The sequence below is a fragment of the Odocoileus virginianus genome, chromosome 8 (assembly GCF_023699985.2).
Source record: "Odocoileus virginianus isolate 20LAN1187 ecotype Illinois chromosome 8, Ovbor_1.2, whole genome shotgun sequence".
Taxonomy (NCBI): Eukaryota; Metazoa; Chordata; class Mammalia; order Artiodactyla; family Cervidae; genus Odocoileus; species Odocoileus virginianus.
Window position 1 is genome coordinate 34,720,582 of NC_069681.1, and position 14,702 is coordinate 34,735,283.

At 48.6% G+C, this 14,702-nt stretch overlaps 1 protein-coding gene across 1 annotated transcript in view; it reads left to right on the top strand.

Moving 5' to 3' along the window:
• Nucleotides 1-4,105: 4,105 nt before the first annotated feature.
• The window catches only part of SLC15A1 (solute carrier family 15 member 1), a 47,578-nt gene continuing 36,981 nt past the window's right edge, over nt 4,106-14,702 (top strand). Inside the window, exon 1 of the mRNA XM_070471485.1 lies at nt 4,106-4,236. Within this exon, the coding sequence (XP_070327586.1) occupies nt 4,233-4,236 (4 nt within the window). The 5' untranslated portion in view covers nt 4,106-4,232. The remainder of the gene's footprint in view (nt 4,237-14,702) is intronic.

Below are 14,702 nucleotides of genomic sequence, written 5' to 3' on the forward strand. Positions count from 1 at the left end.
TGTGTCTTACTTGTGTCAGATGATAAATAAGTTGTAATATTATTGGTACAGAAATCCATAATGTATAAGGGATAACCATTTTTGTCTGGCAATTAGGGATGATTTTGGAAAGGGAGTTCTAATGAGGGTTTTTTGTTTTTGTTTTTAATTAAAAGACAAGAGCAGTGAAGACAGCACACTGGAAGTCATAAGGATCTCTGCTTCCTTTTTTTATTTTGATATATGTCCCAGGGATTCTGTATAATTAATTGGAAGAAGTTTCTCCAAAATGCATTTTCCTAACACTTTCTGAAGCAGTGATATTTCAGATAAGGAAAATGAAAGTGAAAGTCGCTCAGTTGTGTCCGACGCTTTACGACCCCATGGACTATACAGTCCATGGAATTCTCCAGGCCAGAATACTGGAGTGGGTAGCCTTTCCCTTCTCCAGGGGTTCTTCCCAACCCAGGGATTGAACCCAGGTCTCCTAGCAACGCTTCCACCTAGATGGACAATGTTTGTAATTCCTTGTTTCTTGTTCCTTGGTGCCTAAGGAAGGTCAACTTTATTTGAGGATAACAGTGATAGTCTTTAATTATGTACATTGGCCTCTCAACAGATGGAAGTGAAGAATTATTTGATAGCTTTTATTTTTTACCTCCCCAAAACATGATATACTGTTCTATGTCAAAAATAATTAGGTTCTTTGGTTAGTTTCTTTTTTAAAAAAAACTTCTTATTTTGTCTTGGGGTATCGCCAATTAACAGTGTCGTGATAGTTGCCAGTGAACAGCGAAGGGCCTCAGCCATGCGTTTACACGTATCCATTCTCCCCTGGTTGGTTTCTTGCTCCATGTGAAGTAGGACAGGTATGTCAGTGATGGCAGAGATTAGACTTTGCAGCACCCCCCCAGATAGGTGCCCCCCATTCTTCTTTTCTCTCTTCACTGGTCTACAGGGAACGCCAGGGTAAGGTCATGTATCCTTGTCTCCCCCAGGCCCCCCTTGATTCCCGCTAACTTTCGGCCCAGCTGCGGGTAGGCCAGGCCACGTTGAGAGGATGAAAGAGGAAAGCCTGGACCACCTCAGGGACACCTCGGCCACCCCACCCAGCGTCCCGGGGCAGCCAATCCTGTGTGACGGAGGCGGCCCATGTGCGGGGAAGAGACTCATGCCTCTAGAAACTTCTTCTCTCAATTGCACAACTAGAGTCTATTTTAAATAGACGGCTCTTCCCCTCTTCTGTTAAAATGCAGATATTCTGAGAAAAAAGTAGCATTTTAAGGTTTCAGGGACATTTATTTCATCATGTGGGTGAGCTACCAGATTCCTTCCTGAAAGTAGATTTTGATTCCTTTCCTGAGAGAGATTATGAAGACGTCTTATAAACTATATATGTGTGTTTGTGTATATATATGTTACATATATAAAACATATATCTTACAAATTATATATAACATATGTGTGTATATATGTGTATACATATGTACACACATATGCTCACACACATATTTTTCAAATGTATACACATATTTTTTTTAACATGGTACAAGATTGATCCATGTCATTATAAGAATGAGCATGAACAACAAATATTTGTTGAGCACTTATTAAACGCCAGACATTGTGCTTGTAGCTGGGGACACAGACGCGAGAGAACAAGACACCAGGAGCACTTGTGGCAATGATTCAGCTCATAAACAACTACCTTCCAGCAGTGAGGAGACTCTCTCCCCCCGACAGTAAACCTAACACCACAGTCAGCCTCTGCTTTGGAACCTTGTAAAGAAAATGAACCCAGCTATAGAAGGCCAAGCTCCCATCTAACAGGAGAGGAAAAAGTCCCAGTGAGGGAAGGTGACTAACCCAAGGTCACCCAGGGTGACACCACTGGGCCCTCAGTTCAGTTCAGTTCAGTCGCTCAATCGTGTCCGACTCTTTGTGACCTCATGGTCCGCAGCACGCCAGGCCTCCCTGTCCATCACCAGCTCCTGGAATTTACCCAAACTTATGTCCATCAAGTCAGTGATGCTGTCCAACCGTCTCATCCTCTGTCGTCCCCTTCTCCTCCTGCCTTCAATCTTTCCCAGCATAGGGTCTTTTCCAATGAGTCAGTTCTTCGCATCAGTTTGAATCCACTCTTGAATTCATGCACATGCACGGCTCCCTGACCCACAGAAGATGCTCAGAAAGCAGTCTGGGCTGCTGCCACTGGCTTTCTTCCTCACTGATACCGCGAACAGCCTGAGCCCACCTCCAACCCAGCACAAGGACTTGCCGAAACCTTGCATGTCCCTGGCTCCCCCTCCCACCCTCTCCAGGCTTCACCTTCACAGCGAAGGCCCCGCACCCTGAAGTGTGGGTCTACCATTCCCTTGCTTTAAGAGAGAATTTGATCAGCTATAAAGGCACTCGGCTAACGTCATTTAGAAGCTTTGTAAAGGGAGGCATGTTAAAGAAGAGGAAATTGTCTTGTTTTATTTGTATGTATTTCCCAACAAGGTGCTTCCGCAGGATGGGGTCCCAGCAGCCACATGGAAGGGACTTGGTCCAGCAGAAATGACCTGGGCTGTGAGAGCAGACAGCTGGCTTGAAATGGTGCCATGCCGTGCTGGGGAAGAGCTGCATCATTTGTCTGGTTCCTCACTCTATCACACCCATTTCCTAACTATAAAATGGGATTGCTTTGGTGGACACAGGGAGGGTTGGCAATGCTGTTTTGGGTGTTTAACACAGAGCCGATCAGCAGGGCTGGTCTCTTCCATCCTCTGGAGTTTTGTTTTTCACTTACATTTCTCCACCTCTGGGGAGAGCCTGCCTGGGTTTTTCTCCCTACACACCACAGTCTTCCAGTCAGCATGGCCAGGGGCATCCCTAAGACTCAGAAGATGACAGAGACAGATGAACGGCTAAACAAAATGTAATGTGTACACACAGTGGAATATTATTCAGCTTTTAAAAGGAAGGAAGTTCTGACCCATGCTCCAACAAGGATGGACTTTGAAGACATTACAACAAATCTAAGAGGCAAGGACAAATTTTGAATGATTCCAGCTATATAGGGTATCTTGAAGACAAATTCACAGAGACAGAAAGTAGCATGGTGGGTGCTGGGGAGGTGAATCGGGAGTTAGTGTTTCATGGGTACAGAGTTTCAGTTTGTTTTTCAGTCGCTCAGTCATGTCCGACTCTGCAACCCCACGGACTGCAGCACACCAGGCTTCCCTGTCCTTCACCGACTCTCGGAGTTTGCTCAAACTTATGTCCGTTGAGTCAGGGATGCCATCCAACCATCTCATCCTCTGTCGCTCCCCCTTCTCCTGCCTTCCATCTTTCCCAGCATCAGGGTCTTTTCCAATGAATTTCCATTTAGGAAGATGAAAAAGTTTTGGAGATGGATGATGGTGACAGTTGCAGGACGGTGTGTGTGTACTTAATACCACTCAATGTACACTTAATAGGTAAGATGGTTAAGTTTTTTGTATATTTTACACGATTTTTTTAAAAAGACAATAGAAACTCGCCTTCCTTTTCCCTTTTAATGTACCTTTCAGTGCTGGCAGAGTACAAAACCCCTCCTCAAGTCAGAGGAGCAAACAGAAAAAAAGATGTGGAAATCCTTGGTGTATTATTATTTTTGGTTTTGTTATTCTTAAAGGAAGGAAATGTAGTTTTCCAGAAATGCTTTCCACAGCTCACAGGCCAGGTAAAAGCCACACATCTGCAGCACTGCACACACATTGAACTGACCAACCTGCCCATTTTTGCAGATGTGGTGCTTTCGCAGCGCAGTAGTGCTTTCCGAAGTGCGGTCCCCAGACCGTCAGCCTCACCTTTAGCGTGTGTTAGAAATGCAGATTCTTGGGCCCCACCCCGATCTACTAATTCAGCAAATCCAGGTGAGGCCAGGGACCCTGCATTTCATGAGCCCTCCCCCTTGGCTAAGATGCATGCTCAAGCCAGGGCATCCCGGCCCAGATTTCCCCTCTGGCGGCCCCCAGGGGCCGGGGCGGAGTCCAGGTGCGGGCCACCGAGAGGTGTCCCCCCTCTGGGGCTCAAGGGGCGCCGACCTCTGCCCCGGCCGTTCCACCGCCTCCAAGGGTGGAGCCCCGCCGCCCCGCCTGCACACCTCCAGCTGCACAGGTGCTGGGCAGGGCCTGGAAACCGAGTCACAGGAAGCAACACCTTAGCACGGATTCCTCCCACCTGGACTCCTCGCTCGCCAGTCGCAGGGAGCCCTCGGAGCCGCCAGCATGGGTAGGCGCCCGGGGCGGGCCGGGGTCCCGGGGAGCGGAGGGCAGCCGGGAGCAGGCGGGGTGCTGCAGATCGGTTCCCCACGGGCCGGGAAGGGGCCGGGCTGCCACGCGGTCCCCACCGGCGGCTCGGGGACCTGCGCGCGCACGGAGCGGGGAAGGCCATGCGCGCGCGCAGCCGGGACGTCTCGGCGCGGCGGGAAATGACCACAGAGGGCCCGCTGAGCCAGAGCCGGGGCTGGGGCGGGGGTGGGGTGGGGGCTGGGGCAGAGCGCAGAGGGAGCGGGCCGCAGGCGCCAGTCGCTCGTCGGAAGAACTAACGCCATAACCTTGACCTGCCCACCTGTTGGGCATCCATGGCCTCTGTGTTCCCACCCTGTGGGCTGTGGGCTGGATGGGGTCGTGCTGGTGATGGGAGGGGTCCGCAGAACCTCAGTGGGAAGGGGGGCAGGCTCCCTTGGCATTTCCCTTGCCTCTGGCTGGCCAGGTGACTCCAGAGCTGCAGAGGGAACCCTGGTCCAGGAGGCGGTGGGGTTAGGCAAGTGGGTCACACCTGGGGTCCCCAGGGCTGCTGGCCTTCTGCCTTCTCCCGCGTGCAGGCGGTCAGCCGGGGCGCCCATCAAAGCGCCACTTGGCAGGCGGACCGGTTTCTGGGCTGGTGCTCTGGGTCTCGCTGCAAAAACACTGTTCTCTTGTCACTTGGTGCAACTTTCCTGGGAGGTGCTCCGAAATATTTATTTTGGTTTTCCGATCCCCACACCTAAGTAGTTTCTGTGCCGAATGGGGATTTCCCAAACGTAGTTGCAGTCGTGATAGCTGTCTGCCGCCTGATTACCAGTGAATGAACACTGTGTAGTCCCCAGGGAGCACACTTTCTAGATTACAGATTGACCCTTAAGGGTTCATGGGTTCTTTTGTGTGTTTTGCAACTGAAATAGGCATAGCATGGGAGAAGCAACAAAAATTTATGTTCGGACACCAGTTGCATGTTTGTTGTTCAGTGGCTCAGTTGCGTCTGACTCTTTGTGGCTCCATGGACTGCAGCACACCAGGCTTCCCTGTCCTTCACCATCTCCCCGAGTCTGCTCAAATTCATGTCCATGAAGTAGATGATGCCATGCAACCATCTCAACCTCAGTTGCCCCCTTCTCTTCTTGCCCTCAATCTTTCCCAGCATCAGAGTCTTTTCCACTGAGTCAGCTCTTCACATCAGGTAGCCAGAGTTGTGTGTTTACTCAGGTCCTAAGTTTTCAATATCTGGGTCTAGCTAATAAATGAAACAAATAATTAGGATATGTCCTTTAATTTAAAAAGCAGCAGTGACTTCCCATCTTAAGAGCAGACCTCAGTGACTGAGGTGATGCCAGGATTGTTTCAGATCTGCTTATAACTGCAGGGGGACACTTGGTGAATTCAGCAGGAGGGAAAGAAATGAGGAAAAGTTCTTAGGGAAACATTTTTCTTGAAAAGAGTCAGATGGGAGATATTTTTGGCTAGGGAGGCCACACAGTTCATGTGGCAACTATTCAACCCCACCATTGGAATTTGAAATATGAAACAAATGGGCAAATCTGTGTTCCAGTAAAATGTTACTGATGGGCATAGAAATGTACGTTTTATATAGCTTGCAGGTGTCACGAAATAGCCTTTAAATGTGTTCTTCAATCCTTGTAAAATATAGACATCATTATTTGCTTGCAAGCCTTACAGAAAAGTGCAGAGGGCTGGATTTGGCACCAGGCCATAGCTCTTGCTGATCTTTGCTTCAATGAACGTGAGAGATTATCAGAGTCGAGGTGCAGAGGAGGCCAGGGCCGACCTGGCTTGACTGGGGAGCCCCCTCTGAGGCCTTTGGAGGGCTGGGGATGCCTTTGCTGAAAATCTCAAATATTCAGTGTTCCTCCTCATAACCCCACCCCACCCCCTGGCCAAGAGCTTAGCAAATATTTATGCTGAAGTTCTTCTCACAAATTCCTTCCCTTGCTCTGGTTCTAGAAAACCATAGATCCTGCTTCTGTCATGTGCCCCACCTGGGACTCTGAAAATGTAGGTTGAGAGGGCTTCGGGTTCTAGGAAGCAAGTTCCCCTGACACCCAGGCCAGGGCCTCTGGGCCAACTTGAGTAGTTCATTCCCTTTGTTATTGTGTCCCTGCCCCTAGCCCTCAGCTTCCTGCTTGCCTCATATGTCCTTCTGAAGAGTTTTTCATGCCAGTTTCCTGCCTGAGTAGAAAAGGAAGTCCCTCAACCCTGGGCATTTACAAGTCCTTCCACATTCTCTCATCTTTCTAGAAGCTCCTGGGGAGACCTGTGAACAGAGCCAAAAGGCCAGGGAGGCTGGCATTGCTGCTGTCGGCTGGAAGCCATGGGGCGGGGGTATCCCACACTCGGCCCCCATAGCCGGGGCCGAGGGCATCTGAACCTCAGGAGGACCTCTTCCTCCCCAGAGTAAGAAGAGAAAACTTCTAACATTGGGTCCTTTTAGGCTGACATAACGGCAACCCACTCCAGCCTTCTTGCCTGGAGAATCCCATGGACAGAGGAGCCTGGCGGGCTACAGTCCACTGGGTTGCAAAGAGACGGTCACGACTGAAGTGACTTAGCACACACGCTCTAAGGCAGTGGCTTTTAGACTTCAGCCTGCATCATGATCACTTGAGCTAGAGCTTATCCTAACAGGTGGCCGGGCCTCCGCTCTACCATGTCTGTATCAATGGGTCAGGGCAGGATTCAAGGATTTACAGGTTCCCAGATGCTGCTGCTCCCGCCAATGCCCAGGACCACACTTTGAGAATCACCACCCTAAGTGACTCTAAACGACAACTCTCTTTTCTTGACCCTCGCCCACATCCACATGTTACTATTGTGCCCCCAGAACGAGATTGTGACAAGATCTAGTGCAGTCTGGGCCCTGGGTTGTCCTCAATGACCAAACTTGGGACACATTAGTAGCTAAAATTAGAAAATTAGCTCGTGAAGGGAGCCAGCTAAGGCTGGCACAGGTTGACCTGAATCACCTGTTTAGGCAGGTGTTTTGTTTTTGTACCTTTACTACATACTACATACTACATACTACATACATAAAGGTACAAAACTGTCCTGCCCTGAGGAAGCTCATATCCTCAGGGGCAGAAGCACAAGCCCATAAACCACATTTTCCCACACCGAATTGCAGTTGAGGGGAATTAAGTATTATGAGACTAGTGAAAGCAGTCGCTTATGGTGTCTTGTCAAGGTTGGAGAATTTGCCATCTTCATGATAAATTTTTGCATAGCCCTTCACATCCTCACAAAATATCCTGAGTGGAATTATTCCAGTTTTGGTTTACTCAGATTTATGATCAATAACTCTCCCACTGCCCTTTGAGTTGCTGAAGGACAGAGACAGCTTGAGGGATTGTTCCAGGGGCTGGTTGAGCCACCAGGTGAGTTCCCAGGGAGCCGTCTGTTCCCTGGGATCAAGCTGATGAATGGAACCACGGTGCAGGGCCTGCCAGCCAGCTCTGTTCCCACTTCTCTGGGCTGTGGCCGCTCTTAGACACAATTCTCCATATATCTCAGTTCCATCCCTGGCAGGAGAGAAAGTGGGTGGGCATCCCAGGTGAGTCGAGAAGGAAATAAAAACAAGGGTGGACCCAGGACATTCCTCCTTCCTCCATGATGGTGGTGAAAGAAAGAGGCAGTATTATCAGAAGATGAATGTGAACCATTGACTCATAGCCCTGGGATTGCAACATCAAGAAGCAGGGAATAGCTGGTTTCGTAATTTTGTCCCCTGATTTCAGAGGTCAGAAACGTATCCCCGAGGAAACAGCGTGGTGGGGTCACCCCATGGGGTCGATGTGAACAGGGCTGGCTGCCCAGACCTGGTCCAGGTGCAGCTCCTAGCAGCAGGCAGGATGGGGATACAGGACCGCCTCAGCAGGTGGAAGGTACTACAGCTAAGACAAAGGATGCGACTGTCCACAGACTCTCCTGAGGAAGAAGGAAGGTCTAGTCCTTCCATGACTGGAGACCAGCCTGGTCTGCTGTCAGTCTGCATTTCCAAGTCGCCTGCATTTCATGAGATGTGTGACCCTGAAGCTGTGCCCATCAGGAAAGTTTGATTCAGGGACCAGATGTAAGACCAGAAAATTCCCAAACCATAAGAAGACCCATTAAAAGTGCTTGGACTCAGCATTTCAAACTCTCTGCAGGGTTTTCATATAAGCTGTATTAGGACATGTCAGGAGGGACGACTGAGATGTTCTTAGAGGAGCAAAGGTTTTTCTCACTTAGTCCAAACACGTTAAGTTCCGTGATGTACTCTTTCCCTTGTGGCTGCTGTAACAAAAGCATCACAAACCAGGTTGTTTAAAACGGCAGAAGTTTATTGTCTTGCATTTCTGGAGGCTGGAAGAAACCCAGGTGTCAGCAGGCCACGCTCTCTGAAGGCCGTAGGGGAGAATCTATTCTCTGCCTCTCCTCTTGGCTTCTGGTGCTGCCAGCCAGCCTGGCACGCCTTGGCTGGTGGATACAGCTCTCCCGTCTCTGCTTCCATCATCACGTGGCCATTGTCTTCCCTCTGTTTGCACGTGGCTGTCTTCTTATCAGGACACTGGTCATATGGGATTCGGCACCCATCCTACTCCAGGATGACCTTGTCTCCACTCTTCACATCAGCAACAACCCCATTTCCAAATAAGATCACCTTCCAAGATTATGGAAAGGACCATAGTTTTGGGAGAACACTGTTTATCCCTATACATGGTACTAGAAGCAGGTTTCTCTGGTGGGTCAGACAGTAAAGAATCTGCCTGCAGTGAGAGAGACGATCCCTGGGTTGCGAAGATCCCCTGGAGAAGGAAATGGCAACCCACTCCAGTATTCTTGCCCGGAGAAGCTCATGGACAGAAGAGCCTGGTGGGCTATAGTTCATGGGATCTCAAATTCAGATATGACTGAGCAACTAACACTTACTTAAAAACATAAATGGTACTAGAAAACATTGTCTCTGAAATATGTGTATTATTTATCAATAACTTTATTTAGGAAATATTCATAGTGTGCATAGATGGCTCCATTGTGGCTGGCATCCTCAGCTTAGGTGCTGCATTTAGTAACTAGTGTCTTCCCCCAGCAAGATGGATGGATTTTTCCAGTCATAGCTCAATCCATTCTGAACAACTGTCTATTTAATAACAGAACTGGTTTGTAAATACACTCCTGAGTGCGTAATAGTAGGTAAATCAGAAATGTCCACAGTGATGTCATAGCATGGGTGATTTACCTTATTAATTCTAAAAATAATGTCCAGATTCTGTTGATACTGTGTTCTGGATCAGTGGATAAAGTTTCCAGGCAATCTTTAACTATGAATAGTGTTTAGCTTTTTGTTTATATATATATATATATATATATATATATATATATATATATATAGTTCTCTCTTCCGTGTGTGTTCCTTCTAAAAATCTTAAGACTGGAAAAAGTAAGTCACCTAACACTTCCGTGGAGAGCTGTTAGGTAATATCTGATAAAATTTAAAACACACACAATGTTTTATCAGCATTCTACTTCTAGAAATTTCTTACATATATTCTCATGTAGTCTCATGACAGGATGGAGCCATGTTTAACCTAAGTATCAACAAAGGAAAGCATTTGCATTCTGTACCTAGTTTTGCAGCCTAACTTCACACTTACCATGATCAGAAAGCAGTTTTTCTAGTCATGATTTAACATCTTAGAGCCAAAAAAATCATTATGTCTAAAATTTCAGGTCTTTAACTTATTTTTAATTGCTTCCAAAGAAACTCCCCTAAAAACCAGAAGATAGGTTTTAGTGGTTTTTTTTTTTTTTTAATTTAGTGACACGTGCATGTCCCAGGCATTGTTTTCTCCTGTGAGGACATTCAACAGGTCAGGGCCAACAGTAATACGTTTGTTTCTCTTGCCTGTTGGGTGCATGTGACTCGCCGTGGTGGTGGCGTCCAGAGGCCAGGAACCCCTCCTTTCACATTCTCTCCTGTCTCCTTTTACAGCAGCTCTGAGGCCTGGTCTGTCTTTACCCTGAGAATATTAGTTTATTCACTGTCAGCCATCAGAGCATTTAGAGTCAGCCTCACTCTTAAGTTCAGAATACAGGGTGTTCCTTTTTTTGTTTCCTTTAAAATTTGCCAGACTCCATTTTATTATTATCATTATTATTATTATTATTATTATTATTGGCCACTCGGCATGTGGGATGTTAGTTCCCCAACCAGGGATTGAACCCATACCTCCTGCATTGAGAAGGCAGCATCTTAACAACTGAACCACCAGGGAAATCCCTACAGGGTATCCTTGTAGACTGCAAGAATGTCCAGGTGTAAAAAGGTTTTGCACAGCAAAGGAAACTATAAGCAATGTGGAAAGAAAACCCTCAGAATGGGAGAAAATAATAGCAAATGAAACAACTGACAAAGGATTAATTTCCAAAATATACAAGCAGCTCATACAACTTAAAACCAGAAAAACAAACAACCCAATCAAAAAGTGGGAAAAAGACCTAAACAGACATTTCTCCAAAGAAGACACACAGATGGCTAACAAACATATGAAAAGATGCTTAACATCACTCATTATTAGAGAAATGCACATCAAAACTACAATGAGATATCACCACATACCAGTCAGAATGGCCATCATCAAAAAGTCTACAAACAATAAATGCTGGAAAGGGTGTGAAGAAAAGGGAACACTCTTGCATTGTTGGTGGGAATGTAAATTGATACAGCCACTATGGAAGATGGTATGGAGATTCCTTAAAAAACTAGGAATAAAGCCACCATATGACCCAGCAATCCCACTCCTAGGCACATTCCCTGAGGAAACCAAAATTGAAAGAGACACATGTATCCCATTGTTCATTACAGAACTATTTATGATAGTTAGACCGTGGAAGCAACCTAGATGTCCACTGACAGATGAATGGATAAAGAAGTTGTGGTATATATACACAATGGAATATTACTCAGCCATAAAAAGGAACTCATTTGAGTCAGTTCTAATGAGGTGGATGAACCTAGAACCTATTTTACAGAGTGGAGTGAGTCAGAAAGAGAAAGATAAACATCGTATTCTAACACATATATACGGAATCTAGAAAAATGGTACTGAAGAACTTATTTGCAGGGCAACAGTGCAGAAACAGACATAGAGAATAGACTTATGGGCCTGGGGAGAGGGCAGGAGAGGGTGAGCTGTATGGAGAGAGTAACATGGAAGCTTCCATCACCATACGTAAAATAAATCCAATGGGAATTTGCAGTATGTCTCAGGAAACTCAACAGGGACTCTGTATCAACCTAGAGGGGTGGGATGGGGAGGGAGATGGGAGGGAGGTTCAAGAGGGAGGGGATATATGTATACCTGTGGCTGATTCATGTTGAGGTTTTGGCAGAAAACAGCAAAATTCTATAAAGCAATTATCCTTCGATAAAAAAATAAATTAATTAAAAAAAATGTCCAGGTGCAGATACAGTAGGAAATCCCTGGAGAGTAAGGATGGTTTTCAAAAGCCCCAGTAAACTCGTCCACTGAGTCACTGATTAGCCTCCGCTTGAGGCAGGACTTAGGCCCACCCCTGAACGTTTCTGTTTTATGTACGAGCTTACTGAGCACTAACTCTGGCTGCCCTGTCCCTGCAGTAGGGGAGTACACCGGCTCCGAGCACGTCCCGGGGGCTTAGATCTGGGGCACCCAGAGCTGATTTCTTTCTGAGGGAGAGTGGGAATGGCGGTCAGGAATTCAGACCTGTGGTTATGGAAACAAGATGCTGAAAGCTGCAGGTGATTTATAAAACCATCAGAGGCGGCCGTTATGGGCCTCTCACGCCTGTGATTTTAGTCAGTTGTTTATAGAAATCCTTTTTTAAAAAGTATTACTAGGAGGTTGGGCTTCCCTGGTGGCTCAGTTGGTAAAGAATCCACCTGTAATGCAGGAGACCTGGGTGCGATCCCTGGGTTGGGAAGATCCCCTGGAAAAGGGCATGGCAACCCACTCCAGTATTCTTGCCTGGAGAATCCCATGGACAAAGGAGTCTGGTGGGCTACAGTCCACAGGGTCACAGAGTCAAACAGAACTGAGCGAGTAAGCACAGGAGTGTGCCTACAAATGCTCTCTGTTTGGGGTTTAATTGTGTCCCCCACCCCACCGGCTGCCTCCCCCCAGTCCATATACTGAGGGCTCCCCCCAGTACTTCAGAATGTGACCTTACATAGAAACAGGGTCATTGCAGATGGAGTCAGTCCAGGGGAGGTCACCCTGTAGGAGGTAGTCCCAGTCCAGTGTGACTGGTGTGCTTAGAAAGAGGGGGAGATTTGCACCCAGACACAGCAGCGGGGAGAGGACCAGGTGAAGATGAAGGCAGCGATCCAGTGATGCTAAAACAAGCCAGAGACCATCAGGGCTGGCCAGCAACCCACCAGAAGCTGGGGGACAGGTCCCTCACAGACTCGCCCTTCACAGCCTTGGCAGGACACAGCTCCACTCCTGACCTCGGCCTTGCAGCCAGAACCGCGCGAGATGATAACATTTCCATCGTTCTAAGCCGCTCTGTTCGCGAAATGAACAGAAGGGGCACTAGCTAAGGGCTGCCAGCCTCAGCCCTGACCAGGGGACCCCCCCAGCTCAGGGAAGGCAGAGACGGCTTCAAGAAAGATGAAGGTCCGGCCATCAGACACACGTAGGACCAGTCCCGGCCGCTGGGTGGTGAAAGCTGCCCGGAAGTAGCTTGCTGCATCCACACGCAGGAAGGAAGAACGGCCCCCTGCCTCCCGGTACCCAGCGAAAGGGCGACCCTGAAGCAGCAGGCTGATGACAGCAGCATGGTCGTGAGGGGCCTTGTGGCCGAGGAGCCAGTGCCTGGCTTTGTGTGGCTTCGTATGCCATGTCTGTCATCTTTGGGGCGGGGAAGGGGCGCTATTCAGAGAGCCCCATGCCTTTCCAGTCGGGCAACAGGGTCGCCAGCGCCCAAGATGTCTGGTCCCTGTCCTGGGATCGTGGCCAGAGTCGCTTCATAAAACCTCCACTGTCCCATTAGCACTAGTTTCCCCGCGTTCCTAAAGCAACTCCAGGTTGTTAGAGTTTAGTGGACATCCTCGATTCTCAAAGGCCTGATAACGCTTTTGCTTTTTGCAGCAGTGCTGGTGGGGCAGCCAGGAGCTTGATTACATGGCTTTCAGGAAACCACACATCAGCATGTTAACTCCTGGTGGTGGTGGTGTAGTCTCCCAGTCGTGTTCAGCTCTTTGCAGCCCCGCCAGGCTCCTCTGTCCATGGGGAGTCTCCAGGCAAGAATACGGGAGTGGGTTGCCATTCCCGTCTCCAGGGGATCTTCCTGACCCAGGGATCGAACCCAGTCTCTTGAACTGCAGGCGTTTAGGCAGCTGTTTGTCAGTGTAGCAGGGGAACAATAGGTTCTCTCAGTGGGGATGAAGGGAGTTGTGGAAAAGAGGCTATTTCTATAAAAAGAAGTCCAGACGGGCAGGGCCAGTGCCCCTAGAGGTGCAGGCTGCGCCCTGCCCGGAGGCCCCAGAGCAGGCCCAGGCTAGAAGGCAGCGCCTGGGGCCACTGAGCCATTCTCCACTCATGAGCCATGCCCCTGGGTGAGATCCGGCCAGAAAGATCACAATTTTCCAAAATGCACGAAACTGCTATGTGGAGAAGCAGGGACTCTGAGGTAGGGGAATGTAGCAAGACATTTCAGGAAGAAAAAAAAGCTTATCAGGTCAGGAAGAGCCCTTCCGGAAAACAAGGGCCTCGGGTGATAGACACAGGCTGTCTGCTCTGGAGCGAGCCTCACTCTGGTGGCAAAAGCCCACTTAAGGAAGGAAAAAGCCCTTTGGCTTCTTGATCAAAGCTGATCGATTTGGGGGGAAAAAGATCAAAGTCAGCATGCCTCTTCCACCGTGCTTCTGCCACGAAGCCTCAGTTCAATTCAGTCGCCCCGTTGTGTCCGACTCTTTGCGACCCCATGGACTGCAGCATGCCAGGCCTCCCTGTCCATCACCAACTCCCAGAGCCTACTCAAACTCATGTCCATCACATCGGTGATGCCATCCAACCATCTCATCCTCTGTCGTCGCCAGCTGCAATCACACCTGATGCATTTCCTCCAGGCTCTTTTTGAAGTCACTGGTGCTGTATTTTCTAAAAAAAAAAAAAGGAGGGGGCAATCACATGATACGTGAGGCTCTGAGACTCTTTTCAGAAGTCAGAACAGCTCGCTGTGTCCGGGGCGGTTGTAAAGAGACTAAAAGGATCTAAGGTAGGAGAGAGGGGTGGGGAGGGGAGGCGCTAACTCCCCTAATGCTGCGGGGAGCGAAGCAGGAGCCTGGAGGTGGGAGAGGTAGGAGGCCTGGCTCGACTGCTGGGGTGAAGGGCGATGGAAGTTAGGACCCCAGCAGAGGCCGGCCGTGCAGGAGGCAGAGCCTGAGAGGTTTGAGGGCGG